This window comes from Apis florea, unplaced genomic scaffold, assembly GCF_048593485.1.
Source record: "Apis florea isolate Af1SG1 unplaced genomic scaffold, ASM4859348v1 contig_3391_pilon, whole genome shotgun sequence".
Classification (NCBI taxonomy): domain Eukaryota; kingdom Metazoa; phylum Arthropoda; class Insecta; order Hymenoptera; family Apidae; genus Apis; species Apis florea.
In genome coordinates this window covers 1,388,230-1,405,157 of record NW_028256754.1, presented here as the reverse complement: position 1 = coordinate 1,405,157, position 16,928 = coordinate 1,388,230, and the positions used below count along the sequence as shown (strand labels likewise).

At 17.6% G+C, this 16,928-nt stretch overlaps 1 protein-coding gene and 1 long non-coding RNA gene across 2 annotated transcripts; one reads left to right on the top strand and one right to left on the bottom strand.

The window, feature by feature from the left end:
- Positions 1 to 1,265: 1,265 nt before the first annotated feature.
- Positions 1,266 to 14,292, top strand: LOC100864262 (sodium-independent sulfate anion transporter). The gene is made up of 11 exons (XM_031919609.2): positions 1,266 to 1,709; positions 2,865 to 3,060; positions 6,976 to 7,196; positions 7,867 to 8,053; positions 8,143 to 8,307; positions 10,900 to 11,061; positions 11,733 to 11,873; positions 12,722 to 12,867; positions 13,185 to 13,358; positions 13,494 to 13,650; positions 13,734 to 14,292. Exons 1-11 carry the CDS (start codon positions 1,485 to 1,487, stop codon positions 13,925 to 13,927), a joined length of 1,968 nt encoding a protein of 655 aa, XP_031775469.2. The 5' UTR covers positions 1,266 to 1,484; the 3' UTR covers positions 13,928 to 14,292.
- On the bottom strand, positions 1,413 to 3,400 carry LOC147656955 (uncharacterized). The gene is made up of 2 exons (XR_015293391.1): positions 2,904 to 3,400; positions 1,413 to 1,530 (listed from the first exon to the last, which is right to left on the bottom strand). It is a non-coding gene; the product is annotated as an uncharacterized LOC147656955 (long non-coding RNA).
- Positions 14,293 to 16,928: the final 2,636 nt, after the last annotated feature.

Genomic DNA, 16,928 nt, shown 5'->3' with positions numbered 1-16,928 from the left:
ATTAAAATTAGATTTAAATAAAATTGTATTCATATTGTAAATAATATTAAGAAAAATTCAATAATGACAAATATAACATTTTATATTTATCAAGTATCAAATAAGTTTAAAACAATGAAAATTATAATATTTATTTCTTTTTTTTTTTTTGATTTATATTTGAATAATAAATATAAGCAAGAAAAAAAATATCGCTTAAAAATGATTATTAGACTAATTTCATGAATTCATTTCAATAAAAACATAATTAAAATTTTTGTAAAAAATGGAATTTTATATTGCAAAAGCAAGTGCAAAATGCAATTTGATATCATATATAAAATATCATAATAGAATACAATCTTTTGTATTTAATCTTTTCTGATCTATTGATCTTTATTGATCTATTAGGCCAATATATTAACATATGTTTCATAACTAATATATAACATATGTTTCCAAATAACATTTTATGCTTATTTATTATTATTTGGTAGAGATTGAATTAAAAAAATAAATGTAAATAAAAGTATCAAATTTATATTTTTCAAATTTGTCTCAATTTGTTTTCAATAATATGATAAAAAAAAATATACTGTTTTATTTACAAAATTGAAAATAATGTTCGTTATGAAAGAAAAGTATTCTTGAAATGTTTATTCTATATAATCCATTCATTTGAAATAAATTTTTATTATTAAACTTTTTTCCATATATAATATTGTTATATACAGCTGAATCATATAAAATGAGTAAATAGTTAATAGTTAATAATAGTTTAAATAATTATGATTAAAATTATAAAGTAACTTACATAAGGGCACTATTCAATTGTCTTATATTCTATAAATATTTTAATAGATAAAGTAGTAAAATCGTGAAATAGGTGTACAATAAGACGTTAGCATTGAATCATCTTATCTTGATTTTTAAAATTTCTTTAATTATTGATCTCTAATAAATATGTATAAAACACATGAATTAACATATTGTATGTAATTCATTCCGATTTAAATTAACTCTTTCCATCCAAAGATAAAAATAGAGATGCAATATATATACATTTATACTATGCATTTTTTTATTATTAAGATTGATCATGATCTTTGTCCTTTTGATAGTTTTTATCAATATATGAACAAGGATCATCGCACGTGAAACAAATAATAATCACACAATAAAGCAAAACGTTGTAATTTTGTTGGCGCCAAATGTTTACTTTAAGATTTAACGAAAGACTCATCAAGTGATAACAATTTGGAAGCGGTGAAAATATGCTGATAGAAGTAGAACCGCGTTTATGTTCGTGGAATACGAATATAGTGGCACGAGGTGCATAATCCAGTGTACAACACGATTTCTTCAAGACAACTCTTTTGTCTTTTTTTTTTTTTGAATGCGATTTTTATGCTGTTGTGAAGTAACAAAGCGAGTAAATTTTATAATTAATTTAATCATATTAATTATACAGTGTTTTTCGATTACAATTTCATTTTGCAAAAAGAATGTCTGGAACGGCAGGATCTATTCCATTGGAAGAATATGTCTTGTCTAAAAAAGATAACAATAAATCAAATTTTTCAATTGTTAAATACATAACAATATTAAATTGGTTGCCAAAGTATACTCGGTTGGATGCAATTTCCGATTTTGTAGCTGGATTTTCGTTAGGATTAACCCTGATACCTCAAAGTATCGCATATGCTGCACTTGCAGGCTTAACAGCCCAGGTATTTATTTTTATCAATTTATTAACAGATTTTATTTATTTAATATTACTTTTATGATAATATTCGTAAAAATATTTGTTTAAATTGATATTAGTTTTTAGAAAAAAGAAGTTTTTAAAAAAAATATAAAAATTTTTTATTATAATATTAAAAAGATTATAAATTACAAAATTTGTAGTCTATTGTTTACTTAATTGAACTTAACATTTTTAAGAAAACAAATTATTCAATTTTAATTCATTTTTTTACTTTTTTTTGATAATATCTCATAGTTTCGATATATTGCTATGTAAAAATTAATTAAGTTTTTGAAATATTCTTTTTTCTTTATTCTCTTTTATTTCTATTAAAGAAATATATATAATTTATGACACATGTATTAAAATAAGATTTATATAGTGTAAAATAAATAATTTTTGATAAAAGTATATTTATAATTGTTTGAATATGTTTAAATTGATATTACAAAATATCCCTTTTGAACTCTTTTACGAACTTTCTGTTTTTTATAATAATATTTTTTATAATATTATTATAAAAATATATAAGTAATTAAATAATTTTTCTATAATTAATTTATCTTTTTCTTTTTATATTTCTACATAAAAGTTTAAAATCTGACGTTTTTCTTTTAATATTTTGAGATTTTACAGATAATTTTGACTTTATATATTATTTATATATAAAATTTTTATAAATTTATATATAAAATATATTAATTAAAAATATAATTTTAAATACATTCATATATACAAATTTATATATAAAGAAAAATAAATTAATTTAGAATAATATTCTATAATGTAACACGAGACAATAATTAAAAAATATTTATATAAAAAAATCTAAGAAAATAATCAAAGATATATTAAAAATATTATTGATAAAATTTTGATTTTTAAATTTTTAAATCCAAATTTTTAATTATAAAATAAAATTCCTTCCAAACTTCAATTTCCATATATTTCATTTCATGTCTCTATATTAAATAAAATGTCTATATATTATAAAATATTTTCTAAAAAAAACAGAAATATAAAGAGAGAAATTATCTTATTATATAAATAGAAATATGTTAATTACTTATATTAATTTATTGTGTTTATGTTATATTTATGTACGTTAAATTAGATATAAATATTGAATTCTTTGCAGTATGGTCTTTATTCGTGCTTAATGGGCAATTTACTCTACCTTTTTTTCGGAACAATTAAAGAAGTATCGATTGGTCCTTCATCTTTGATGTCACTTTTAACCTTGGAATATACGAGAAATATGTCAGTGGATTTTGTCGTGCTTTTTTGTTTTCTCGCTGGATGCGTAGAATTACTGATGGGTGTATTACGTTTAGGCTCGTATCAATAAAATAATTTTTAATTGCGATAGCTTTCAAAAGTTTCAAAAAAATAACATTTCAATAACATAATGATACTCAGATGCAAAAATAGTGGAATATTCGATTAATTCTACGGATATAATATAACTTCATTTATAATTCCACTGATTAAATCTCTCGCCGATTGAATTCACTTATTATTTGAACAATTGAGCAGATATAAACAAGGATGAATTCTTATTATATAAGCTAAAAATTTAAATCCATTTAATTTAAAACAATTATTAAAATTTTATATAAATGAAGTTCTATTATAATCAAAAGATTTGGTGTAAAAGGCAGTCACCTCTGTTATAACGATATCATAACATTATATTATCATAGTATCAACAAAAATGTGTCTAGCAAAATAAATTATATGATAATTTTTAAATATATGAAGATCGTGAGAATTTTTCAATGAAATAAATTATACAAAATTTTTTAGTAAAATCATTTTAATATGTAAAGACTTTATTTTTTATATATATTTAACATTTCGGAATTTGGATTATTATTCAAAATATGATCTTTATCAATTCTCAATGGTATTGAGATATATTATCATTTTAAACAATTTTTTTTTATATAAATATATATATATAAAAGGATTCTTTTAGTTTTCAAGATATTAGCAAATACTGTTATTATTATTATTATTATTGTTATTATTATTATTATTATTATTATTATACATTATTATTGCATTGAATTTTATTCATATTTTATCATTATCATGTGAATTTATGACATAATTACATAGCTGATGAATTCGTCACTTTGTTTATCATATTCGAATTTTTTTTTTATGAAACCTGAAAATAGATAATAAAAAGGATTTTGATAAATTTATCCTAATTTTTAAATATTTATAAAATATGTGGACAGGAGAATTACAACTATTGTTGTACAATGCATTTGAAAAAATTTTGATAAATATTGTTCTTTTTTGTAATTGTAATTTTTCAGTCTAAATTATTTCTTGTTCTATATTTTATTTTTTTACTTATCTATATATTTTTTTTATTATCAATACTCGATTATAAGAAATTTATAGTATAATACAAAATAAATTTTACTTATAATCTATAATAAATTTTAAATTAATGAAAAAATAGCATATTTCTGGTACTAACTAGATTTTATAGATAAAATATACTTAAAGAATTAAATAATATGCAAAACTCTATGCAAAACTAGATTATTTATAATAGAAAGATTTTCACATGTTATTATCTATACATATATATATAAAAATTTTTAAATTAGTGTTTCTTTACGTGAAGTCTTTTTTATGTCTTATAATAATCTAATTTGAAAATTAGATTAAGATAAATTAAATATTAAATACAATATTGAAATTGAATATTTAATATTAAATTAAATACTTCAATATTATATTAGAAAATAATTTAAAGGCAAATTTAACAAATATACATGTAATTTTATTAAAAATGAGAGAAGTTTCTGTTTCATATTATTCATATTATTTTGAAAATTAAATAATTTAAAAATTAAGAAGAAGACAATTGATAATTAAAAAAATATTTTAGAATATTTTATATATGTAAATAAATTTTCATTATATTCTCTATCATCTTGTAACAAAAAATTATGTATGATATCAAAAAATGTAGATGTTGAGATATATATATATATATATATGTATCACTTTGCAAGACTGGAATTAAAACATCTTCAAAATTAACAGCTAAGTGTCATAAATAATTTAATGCTTTTTTTAGAAATATCGCACATTAAAAAAAATTTTTGCAATTTTATAAAAAGCTTATTTGTATAAATTTGTGTTAAACGAAGCAAGATGAAAATAGATATTCTCGATTTTATCAACGTATCACTGTTTTTGTCTCACTTCGTTTAACGCAAATTTTAATTGCTTATAATTAAATAACCCAATTAATCGATATTATTGCATACTAACTTTTGTATTTGTTTTAATCTTTAGAATAGATTTATCAAAAATTTGTACAACACATATATTTTTGAAGAAACTAATTTAAATGCAAAACTATGAATAATATGATTCATGATTGAATAATATATTTAATCATTTTTTTTATAATTAGAAAATACTAAATTATAAAATAATCAAAAAATTTGATTTTAAATTTAACTACGTGAAAAAAAGATAAAGTAATAAAAAATTATTTATATACTTGCTAAATTTTTATATTAACGAATCTCTAAAATACATAAGAAGTTAAGCAACAAAAATATTTACAATATAAATAAGCATACTATTTTTTCATATCTTAACTAATTCTTAAAATAAATATTTATTTGCTATCTATTAATTTACTTTTAAAAGTTTTTTTACTTTTAATTTATAATTTTATAACACTATAAAAATATGTACGCATATATATATATATATATATATATATATATATATATATACACATATAAATAATTTTTTTTATATCATAAAATAAAATAGTTGTGATAAAAATTTTGATTTTGATTTTATAATAGAGAAAGATTATATTTTTAAAATATTTTGTTTTGATTGTAACTTTAATTTCAATTTTTCATATAGTATTGAAAATTATTATATTAAAGTATAAATTATATAATATATATATATATATATATATATATATATATATATATTGTAATTATATGTATATAATATTATATATTATATGTGTATAATTTAAAAAATATTTTAAAAAATCATAAGATAGGAATGAATGTTCTACTTGACTTGCATTTGTGTATTTCAGTAATGATTTATACATAGATGTGCACAATTCTGCTAATATTTTCAAATTCAGCATTCATAAGAAATCCAAAAATTAAATATTAAAATTATTAAATAAGTAATATTAATGTTGAAAAAAAATTATACTTAAATATACTTTTACTATACTTTTTACAAAATTAATATTTTAAAAAATTAGATTAATAGCATACTAATTATTTTGATGAAATCGTGCATATTTATCTTAAATAATATACAATATTCGAACAATTTTCTATCTTTGGATTTATTACCCGTATACAAATATATTATTATAATTCATAAATTTTAAATTTTAAATTGGATTTAATAATATTACTTTTATTTTATTTATATATTATTTATTATTTTATTTTTTTTCATTATTTTATGTATTATTTAATCAAACTTAACTTAATTATGTCATATAATTTAAATATTTTTTATATTAGTAATATTTATATAAAAGTAATAGTAAAAATAATAGTAAGAGTTAATAAAAGAAATATCATATTAAAAAAATTATTTTAAACAAAATTATCAAACAAAACAAATATTTTACAAAATATTAAACTCTTTTTCTTTTACAAAATATTTTTCTTTTATTTTGTCATATAATTTCTAAATATCATTCTATAAAAATGTAAAAATATATCTATAATATTTTTTTGCTTAATTTTTTTATACACTATTATTATTATGGCAAAATTAATATATATTTACAAATATAATGCTCAAATTGCAAGTAATATGATATTTAAATTAAAAATTATTATATAAAAAAAAATTAAATTTTTTTGTATACAAGGTAATAAATTAAGAAAGAATATAGCATTTATTAATTCTGCAATAGCATATTAATGTTTTTCATTTGACTTCAAAGTACATATTTACATCTTACAAAACATTCTAAAAAAATTCATTCATATTTTTAAATATTTACTTTTACATATTTAAGTTTTACATATTCAAAAGATTATACAAATTCTATATGTATAATACTATTCTATTATAATCTATTTCATTAATGAATATAATCAAAATCTATGTGCTATTGCAAGATTGATATAAGTATGTATGTTTATTATCATTCATTTATTTTATAATGTAATTAAAAAATATTAAATGATAAAATTTTCTATATTATACAGGTTTCTTAGTAGATTTTATATCGATACCCGTCACATCAGGTTTTACTTCTGCTACTTCGATTATTATTATCATTTCACAATTGCAAGGACTTTTAGGATTGAAATTTAAAGCACACAATATTGTTGATAATCTGCGAAAAATATTTCAAAACATCGAAAATGTACGAGTAGCAGATTTAATTCTTGGACTTTGCAGTATAGTATTCCTTTTATTTTTTAGAGTAAGTTTTTTCGAAATAATAATTTACAAAAATAAAATAATAGTTTCTATTATTTAATATATTTAATATTTATATAATTTAATATTTATGATTATAAAAAAAATTAGATATGAATTGAAATATGACTTTTAAATTCAAGGAATTCAAATCTGAAATTTCATGAGATCTCGAAGCATTCGAATTTTAAAATTCTCAAAACTCATAAAATTTATTTTTTTTTTTTCTAATATTTATTTTGTCAAAAATTAAAATTTTAATAAATTTTAGTAAATTTTAATTTTTAAAATTTGTTAAATTCATAATTAGTTAATAATCATTCTTATAATTTGCAAAAAATTTAATTTTTATCCCATAATTCTCTATACAAACTGTATTTACCTTTTTTGTTTTTAAATATAAAACTGTACTTTACATTATATTTACCATTTTTAAATTAAAATAAATTTAAAATATAAAATGTAAATATAATTAGTTAAATGAAAATAAATTCATATCGTAACAACTCTTTATTTAAATTTTGAAAATTTCGAAATATAAAAATTTCGAGAATATTAAAATTTTTTAAATTTTGAAGTGAATTTTAATATTTCGAGATTTTCAATGATTTATTCCGAAAAAAATTACAATTATATATTATTATATATTATATATTATTCACATTTTTATTCAGCAACTAAAAGATATGAATTGTTGTTTTGGAAATGATAATAGTCAAACAAAGAAAAAAAATAACAAGATGTATTTGAAAAAAGTCTTATGGTTTTTCTCCATCTGTCGTAATGCTTTGGTGATTTTATTTACTTCCACGATAGCTTTTTATTTCGAAAAAATAGGATCTTCACCATTCATTCTTTCAGGTTTATTTCTTCTTTATTTTATTGAAATTTGTATTGAGAATTCCTACAATGAATTATTCTTCGTTATTAATTTTTTTTCTGATTTGAAGGAAAAATACAATCTGGACTTCCCAATTTTTCTTTACCTCCATTTTCATCTCATATTGGAAATGAAACTTATACTTTTTGGCAAATGACTTCTCACATAGGATCGGGAATAATTGTATTGCCCTTGGTATCAGTGCTGGCAAATGTAGCTATTGCTAAAGCATTTGGTAAATTATTTAAATTATTTAATAACATAGTGGACTTGTATTTAAAAAAATATTATTACGAATATATTTTCATGCTCTTATCTAACTAACAAAAGACAAAGAATTTTTATTTAATATATCTGATAATATTTCTGCAATAATATAAATAATGATTGAAATTATATATAAAATATATAATTATAATTATATATAAAATAAATATATTGTATTGTATTTCTTCATATATAATTTTAATACATTTGAATAAATATTTAAATTAATAAAAAAAATATTTCATATTATATACGATAATAAGCAACATTACAAAAATACAAAAATAAATTTAGATTTATTGTATATTACTATTTTTTATTAATTATTTATTTATTATATCAAAAATAATATCAATTTAATATTAATTTATTTAATTTTATACAATACAAATGTATTTTACATTTTGAAAAAATTGATCATAAAATTTTATCTTCATATTTTTTGATTCATATTTATTTTTTTATTATTAATTCGATTATTTTTAGAAGAATGTACAAATATTTTTATTGATCGTAACTTTGTTAATTTATATTTCACTCTATTTCAAATTTATCTCAGTTTTACTTCCAATTTATTTAAAACTAATTTATAAAAATCATTTATAAAAATTATTAAAAATTAAAAGTATAAAATTATCATTAAATCCTTTATATTATTTAAATAACTTTTCTAATAGTATATACTTTTATAGAACATTATATTGTTTATTCTTATATTACTTATAAATCTTTTTTTTTTTAACTATATGAAAATCTGTTTGATTATAATCAGATTATAACATATTACTTTCAAAATTATATAATATATATTCGATAACTCGAATCTCAAAAAAAGAATTAAAGTTTTTGTCTTGTAACATTCGTATTAACAAGATTTGACTGTATCTATTATTTAAAAAGGATTTATCAGCCACGTGTTTTAATATTAAATCTAATTAATGGAAAATCCCAAATATCTTTTTAGTGATTTCAGATTCATATCTATTTTCAGAAATCTAATTAACATCAATCTATATATTTATAACAGACACTTAATACTCAAATTAGGAATCTAAATATTTAATTTAAAGCAAAAATTAATATTTTAAAAATTTTAGATAAAAATATTATATTAATATTTTTTTAACAATTAAGAAAAATAAAATTATACTATATAAATTTAAATTTAACAATTTTCTTCTTGTATAAAGTTTACATGCTATTTTTTCAAAAATTAGAAGTATCAAATTTTTTTCATTTAATAATTTATTCATAAATATCTTTTGAAGATCTTTAAAAATAAAGAACAGTATTAAATTGCATACAATGTAGTCATCTTTTAAATGACGTAGCTATCTCAAGTATTGAGTTTAAAATCAAGATATGTATTTCTTTTTATAAATACAAGTAATAATAAATTTACTTGATATATTTCCGTATCATATAGTTAAAAAAAGAACAAGATGATAATTTATAATACGTCAAATCCTTTTTTATTTTAATCAAGATGATATAACGTATCATTTGATCTATTTTTTTATACTTTTTACCATAAATTTTCTTTTAAATGGAAATGCATTTATTTATTTTATTACTATGAAGTAATATAGTAATAGTAACAGTAATTTTTCCTAATAATAATTTTTCCGTAGTACGTTACAAAATTAAAATATTTTATGAATATTAGAAATACTTGAAATTAAATATATAAATTATATTTTTTCAGAATTTGGTAGAAATGACATCAGAATCTTTGATTCACAAAATATTGAAAAATATTGTCATAAAAAAAATTTTTGTAAAAGATATTTACTATTTATTATTATTATTTTAATTAATTTACTATATCTATGTTCGATTAATATTTTAATTTTTTAATAAATAACTAAAAAGTAAAAATTAATAAGACAAATTAATAATTTTTAAAATTTTACATATAACTTTAAAAATATTTAAAAAAATATTATATTTAAAATAATTTTAAAATATTAAAATTAAACTATAAAATAAAAAAAATCTGGGATATAATTTAATAAATACACTTAATAAAAAATATATATAAAATATATTTAATTAATATTTGTAATTATTTTTCTAATATTAATATCTTCAGGAATTTTATTGAAATTTAATTATCATCAATGAAAAATTGTATTTTAATCTGTTACATTTATTTTTACATATAAAATTATTTTATATTTATTGCTATATTGAGAAATTTATAAATGTATTATTTAAAATATGAAACTATATTTATAAAATGTTGTATATAATTCGTCAACAATAATACGATAATAAATATGAAAAATAGATACGATAATATGTGTAAATAATATTTTCGACCAGAAAACGATGTCACTGGAGCTCCTCCAAATACGCATTAAGTTTTTCATATTTAGCATTGATGTCACATCGATTTAGAAAAAACTTAAATTGGAGAATTAGATTTTTATTATTAAAGGGAAGTTTGAAAATTACTTCGTAATAATATTTTGCAAATTCTTGTCCACGTGTTTTGAATACAGGTCCACAGTTTTAAAATATCGATGAAATACAAGTGACTGAGAATTTGTATTTTTAGCGAGTGGTAGTAATGTAAATGCGACACAAGAAATGTTAACGCTCGGTTTGTGCAATATATTCGGAAGTTTTGTTTCCTCGATGCCAGCTGCCGGAGCGTTCACCAGAAGTGCTGTCATTTCTGCCAGCGGTGTACGAACGCCTATGGCTGGTATATATGTCGGTAATATTTTTACGTATTTTGATATGAAAATGTAAAAATAGATTAAATAAAAAATAAAGGGACTACTTAATAAATGAAATTTCTTTTAATGCTAACAATTAATGTACAATCGAAATGTAACTATAGAAAATGATTTTGAAATAATAGAAGATAAATAAAAATTTCATTTAATTCTGTTTAATGTTTAAAAATATTTTTAAGCTTATAAAATTATAATTACTCTTACGAAAATATATTTATTTGATTATTTTCTGTATTTATTATATATTATATATTATATATTATATTATATTATATAATTTATATATTATTTCATCAAAAAATGTATCGATTGTAATCATAGCTTTAATCTACTATAATCTGTATTAAAATTCGCATTTTTTTGTTTCGGTACAATTAAACAATAAAACATTTATATTAAATAGAATAATAGCTCTAAAAAAAAATAGTTAAAAGTTAAGAAAATTATTATTCTGAATACATAAAAACATATAAAAAAATAATTGTAATTAATAACAATTATGATATACATATTTTCATTGATTTTTCTTTGGAAAATTTCCCTTTACTTTTTTCCTTTCTTTATATATGATATGTTTCTCTTTCCTTTCAAATAATCAAATAATTATAAATAAATAATGTTATAATATAATATAAATATATTTTTCTAGGAATTATGACATTACTGGCATTGAGCTTCTTAACACCATATTTTTATTATATTCCACGTTCCACGCTTTCAGCAGTGTTAATAAGCGCGGTAGTATTCATCATTGACTTGAAAATAATAAAGCTGTTGTGGAAAGGATGCAGTAAGTTTTATCCATACAATAATAAAACAATATATAATTAAATGTTCTATATAAATACTGTTTATTGAAAAAATAATTCTTTTCTTATTTTCTTTTTTCCTTTAATTTCTTTTTTCTTAAATTTTTATCACTACTATCTATAACAAAAATAAGTATCTATAAGATAATAAATTTATCTATAAGATTTGTAACTTTTAAGATTCGTAGTTTTAGATAGTATTCGCTAAATGAAAAAAGTTTTATATATATATATATATATATATATATATATAGAAAAGTTAAAAGAATGTTATTATCATTGCAATATATTATTTACAATAAAATTTTTGTTTTTGCAATCATTTTCATTAAGATTTTTTTTACAATATTATGAAGTAAAATCAAAATGATTATCAAATTTTATATTAATTATAGAGTAATTTTTTCTTTTGCATATAAGTGTATCAAGATATTTAATCTGATATTTTATCAAATTTCAATCTTTTCTAATTGCAAAATACAAAATAATATAATTTATTATATAATCATATACACATATTTGATAAATATCTGAAATTGAAAAATGTATTAAAAAGAAATGAAAGAAGAAAAAGAATAAAAATTATTGCATTTTCAAATGAAATGAATAAATTTGCGCAAATTTTTTCAAAATTTTAATGTTTATAATATAAGAATAAAAATATAATTAAATATTACGGTAAACTATCTATGAATATAATTTGTATAATATATTCATTTGGAAAATTTTATTTGAAAAACCAAATAAATATATTATAATACATTTTTTTGGCTTTTTCAAATAAAATTTTTATATTTCATCATCAATAATATCTTATTTTTAATTGCAGAAAAAGATGCTGTTGCTGCAATAGTAACATTTTTAGTTTGTGTGATGTTTGGTGTTGAATTAGGACTTTTAATTGGTGCTCTGTTTAGTTTGGTTTTCTTTCTTCAACCATCTGCTAGACCAAAAATCAAAGTGATTCAATGCAAGGTAAAAGATAGTACCTTATTATTATATATGTTTGTGATATTAATATTAATAAAGTATTCATTTATTATACATGTAAGTAAAAGATATCATTTTGACTTTTTCATTTATTTTTATATGTAGAATATATTCTACTATTTTTAGTACATACTATCATCTATTATAAAACATTTTGAAATAAAAAGTTAAAATAATTATTTTTTAATTCAGTCAGATATAAATGTATAATATTATATAAATTTACAGTAGAAAAATAATATTATATATTATCGTTTCTACATTTAAGAAATCAAATATTATTTTTTTATTGTATTTTTTAGACACAACTTGGAGATAAATATATAATACTCAAACCAGATAGTGGACTATTTTATCCTGCTGCGAATTACTTTTGTAACAAAATGATGAAAATAATTCGCAAACATGATGAAAATAATATATTATTTATTATTGATTGTGAAAGAATACAAAGTATCGATTACACAGCAATAAAAGTAAGAGATATGTGTATATATAAAATATAAATATAAAAATATTCATAAAATAATAAAATATACATATATAGAAATATATAAAGTAAAATTGCTTGAAATTATATATATAATAATATATCTTTTTTTTAACTATAGGGAATCGAATTGTTATCTGCAAATATCAATGCTGAAAAAAAAAAATTATGGTTCATGAATATTTCTTTACACACGTTTAATAACATTGAAGCTTTTGCAAATAACAAATATTTCTATTTTATTGATGATGAAGATAAAATATCTTCCATTTTTCATGGTATATTTTAATTGTTAATTTTTTAATTAGTTTATTTTTCAAAACATTTTAAAATATATCTAATATAATATTTTATTGTTTAGATGATATTTTAGATGGCACAGAAACAACGAAAGGACAATTTTTAGAAAACATGAAAGAACATGGAACATTCATGTATACTAACGATAATAAAAAAGAATCAGAAATACTTCCGAAATTTGTAACAAACTCTGCAGATGGCACAGAAGAAATTGCATTAATGTTAACATCTTCGCAAGAAACTAAACAAAATTGATATATCATTTTTGTAGTATTATTATTTCCTTATTCTCAATTAATATTTTTGATAAGAAATGTTATAAATAATATGAAATAAGGAAACTAACAAAATATTATACTATACTAACTCATTGTTTTCATCGTATATACATATACTTACATACCTTTCTATTCTAAAAATATGAACAACGATAATAATATCAAATAATAGTATTGCTTTTAAGACTGAAATATTCTTTATTGAAGATATTAATACATAATAGTATAAGTTGATTGAAAATTACATGTATATATATATATGATATGGCAATTTAAAAAAAAAAAATACAGAAAACATATTTATAAATAATATATATACATAATAAAATGAATATAATTCAATGATAAATGCAATGCATTATTTACTATACTATCTGATAATTATTTTATTCATTGAAAATTAAATTACTATATATATATATATATATATATATATATATATATATATAAATTAATTGTAAATTATTAAAAAATATATAGAACATATTTTATAAAATTGAATTTGAAAATTTAAAAATTTATCATTTCTTTTTGATTCAACAATCCAAAATTGAAATTAAAATATTTATAAATGCAAATTTTTTATTAAAAATGAATATAATAAAATTAATTTTTTATTAATTTTTACAATTATATTTTATAATTTTCAATTTTTAATTTTTTATAATTTTCATTATTATTTGTAAAAATACATACATATATGATTATAATTTCTGTTAATCTATTATATCTACATAAATTGATGAATCTTTATAATACATTAGAAATCTATGTGATAAATTATTAGATCCATTTAAATAAATTAATAAATGTATTAATAATTTATACAATATTTATATATTTATAATTATATATTGTGCAATTTTTTAATGCATGTAGCACTTATATATAAAATATACAATTAAATAATTTAATCATTATTTTTTAGATTATTTCTAATAATTTATTAAAAAAAATGTTTTAAATAATAAATATTCGATTTTATAAATTTTTAATAAACAAAAATAGCAAATAAAATTTTTTAAAATCTTAATTTTAAATCTTGATGATTTTTTATTATATTATAGAACATGAAAAATTATTTTTATTGGATTTGTTTTATAATTCTATTTATTAAATAAACATTTCAATTAATATTAAAAATTTTTAAAATGTATTATACATATATAATATTGTATATAATATATGTATATATATATGTATGTATACATGTATGTAAAAATGTATACATGTATGCTTTTATAATTCGGTAAAATTAAAAATATGGTATCATTTATAAATATCAAGATGATCTTATCTTTATATAAATAAATAAAATTGTTTTAAAATTTTTAATATATGAATTGAAAACTGACAACCGAATCTTGATTCAATATATTTTTTTGAAAGATTATTAAAATATAAAATCAAAGATACATTTTTTTACATTAGTAATTTTTTTTTGAAAAAGTTCAATTGAGAAAAATTTAGAGAACATCAAAATCACACAAATTTATAACGCAAAAATATACTTTTTAAAAATTATAAAAAAATTCTAATATATTGTTTTTATTCTAATTTTGCAGAATATTATAATAACAAATTCGAAGAGAAATGCTTCAAAAAATAAGAAATAATGATCATTGTTCTAAATACATGTATGTATCGATAAACTTTTTATATATATTTATATGTGTTATTATATTGAAGAGATTAATTAGATAATAAGATTTTGTTATGAAAAATTTCAATCAAACAAAAGAGTATTAAAAAAAAAAAAAAATTTAAAATATATATAATAGAAAAAACATATAGTATGCGTATAATTTTTGTTATTATGTTTTATTATATATTATTATATACAACTTATAGATAAAACTATCTTATAAATTTATATATATAAAGAAGTAGTATTTAAATAACATTATTAATAATTATTTATTTATATCCTTAGGATGAAATTTTGAAACTCAATAAAAATTCCATACAGATATTCCATTCCAAAGATTCGCACTACATATACAATAAATATAATTAATCCCCATATAATACAGGAAAAAATAATGCGTTATATTAAGAAAAAGAAATAAATTAATAAAACTATTATTTTTTTTTAATTATTATATTTATTAGATACATTTATTAAAACTATCATATATATAAAGTAGTTGATATAAAATATTACACATTGTTTTCTCTGAAACTATATAATCAGATATCTATATGATGTTATAAATTAAATGATTTATAGGAGTCAATCATTTAAAGTGATACAAATTTTTAATAAATTTTGAATATAGAGGATTTTTTTATTTTTTTTTAATAAAATAATAATATTAATTTTTTGTTATTTAAATAGCTATTATTAAGCCTAATTTATTTGAAATATTTTTTTCTATTTCATATAATTAAAGAGTTATAGTAAATAACTTTACATAGAAGAATGTAGAAAGATATATAAAAGAATATAAAGATTTTTAAATTTTAATAAAATAAAAAAATCAAAATGTTTCAATGTCAGTTATCATATATAAAAATAGATTTCTATTTAAAAATTCAACAATGATTTTTACAAGTCTGTAGGATGTCACAAGATCAAATAATTTTGATAATACAATTTATTTATTTTAATATTATTATAATATTTTAATATCAAATATAACATTCATTTTGGCACACAAAATTTATTGCCTTTTTTTACATTCTATACTATTTATATTATATATATATATATATATATATATATATATATATATATATATATATATATATATAGATTTTGATATAAATATATATAATATATATAAATATATATAAATCTTGTATGGTATATATTCAGTAGATTCCAGAAAAAAGTTTGATTATTAACAAATTGAATCATTTAATTATTTTATTATGAAAAATTATAAACATAATCCAGAGTTCAAAGTTTTCATACGAGAATTACAAATTAATAGAATTTTTTTACTCATATTTTGAAATATTGCTTATAAAAGTTA

Coding starts and splice junctions, on each gene's coding strand:
- LOC100864262 (XM_031919609.2), top strand. CDS start 1,485: ATGTCTGGAACGGCAGGATCTATTCCATTGGAAGAATATGTCTTGTCT. Junction 8,054..8,142: donor TTCACCATTCATTCTTTCAG/GTTTATTTCTTC, acceptor TCTGATTTGAAG/GAAAAATACAATCTGGACTT. Junction 11,062..11,732: donor TATGGCTGGTATATATGTCG/GTAATATTTTTA, acceptor ATATTTTTCTAG/GAATTATGACATTACTGGCA.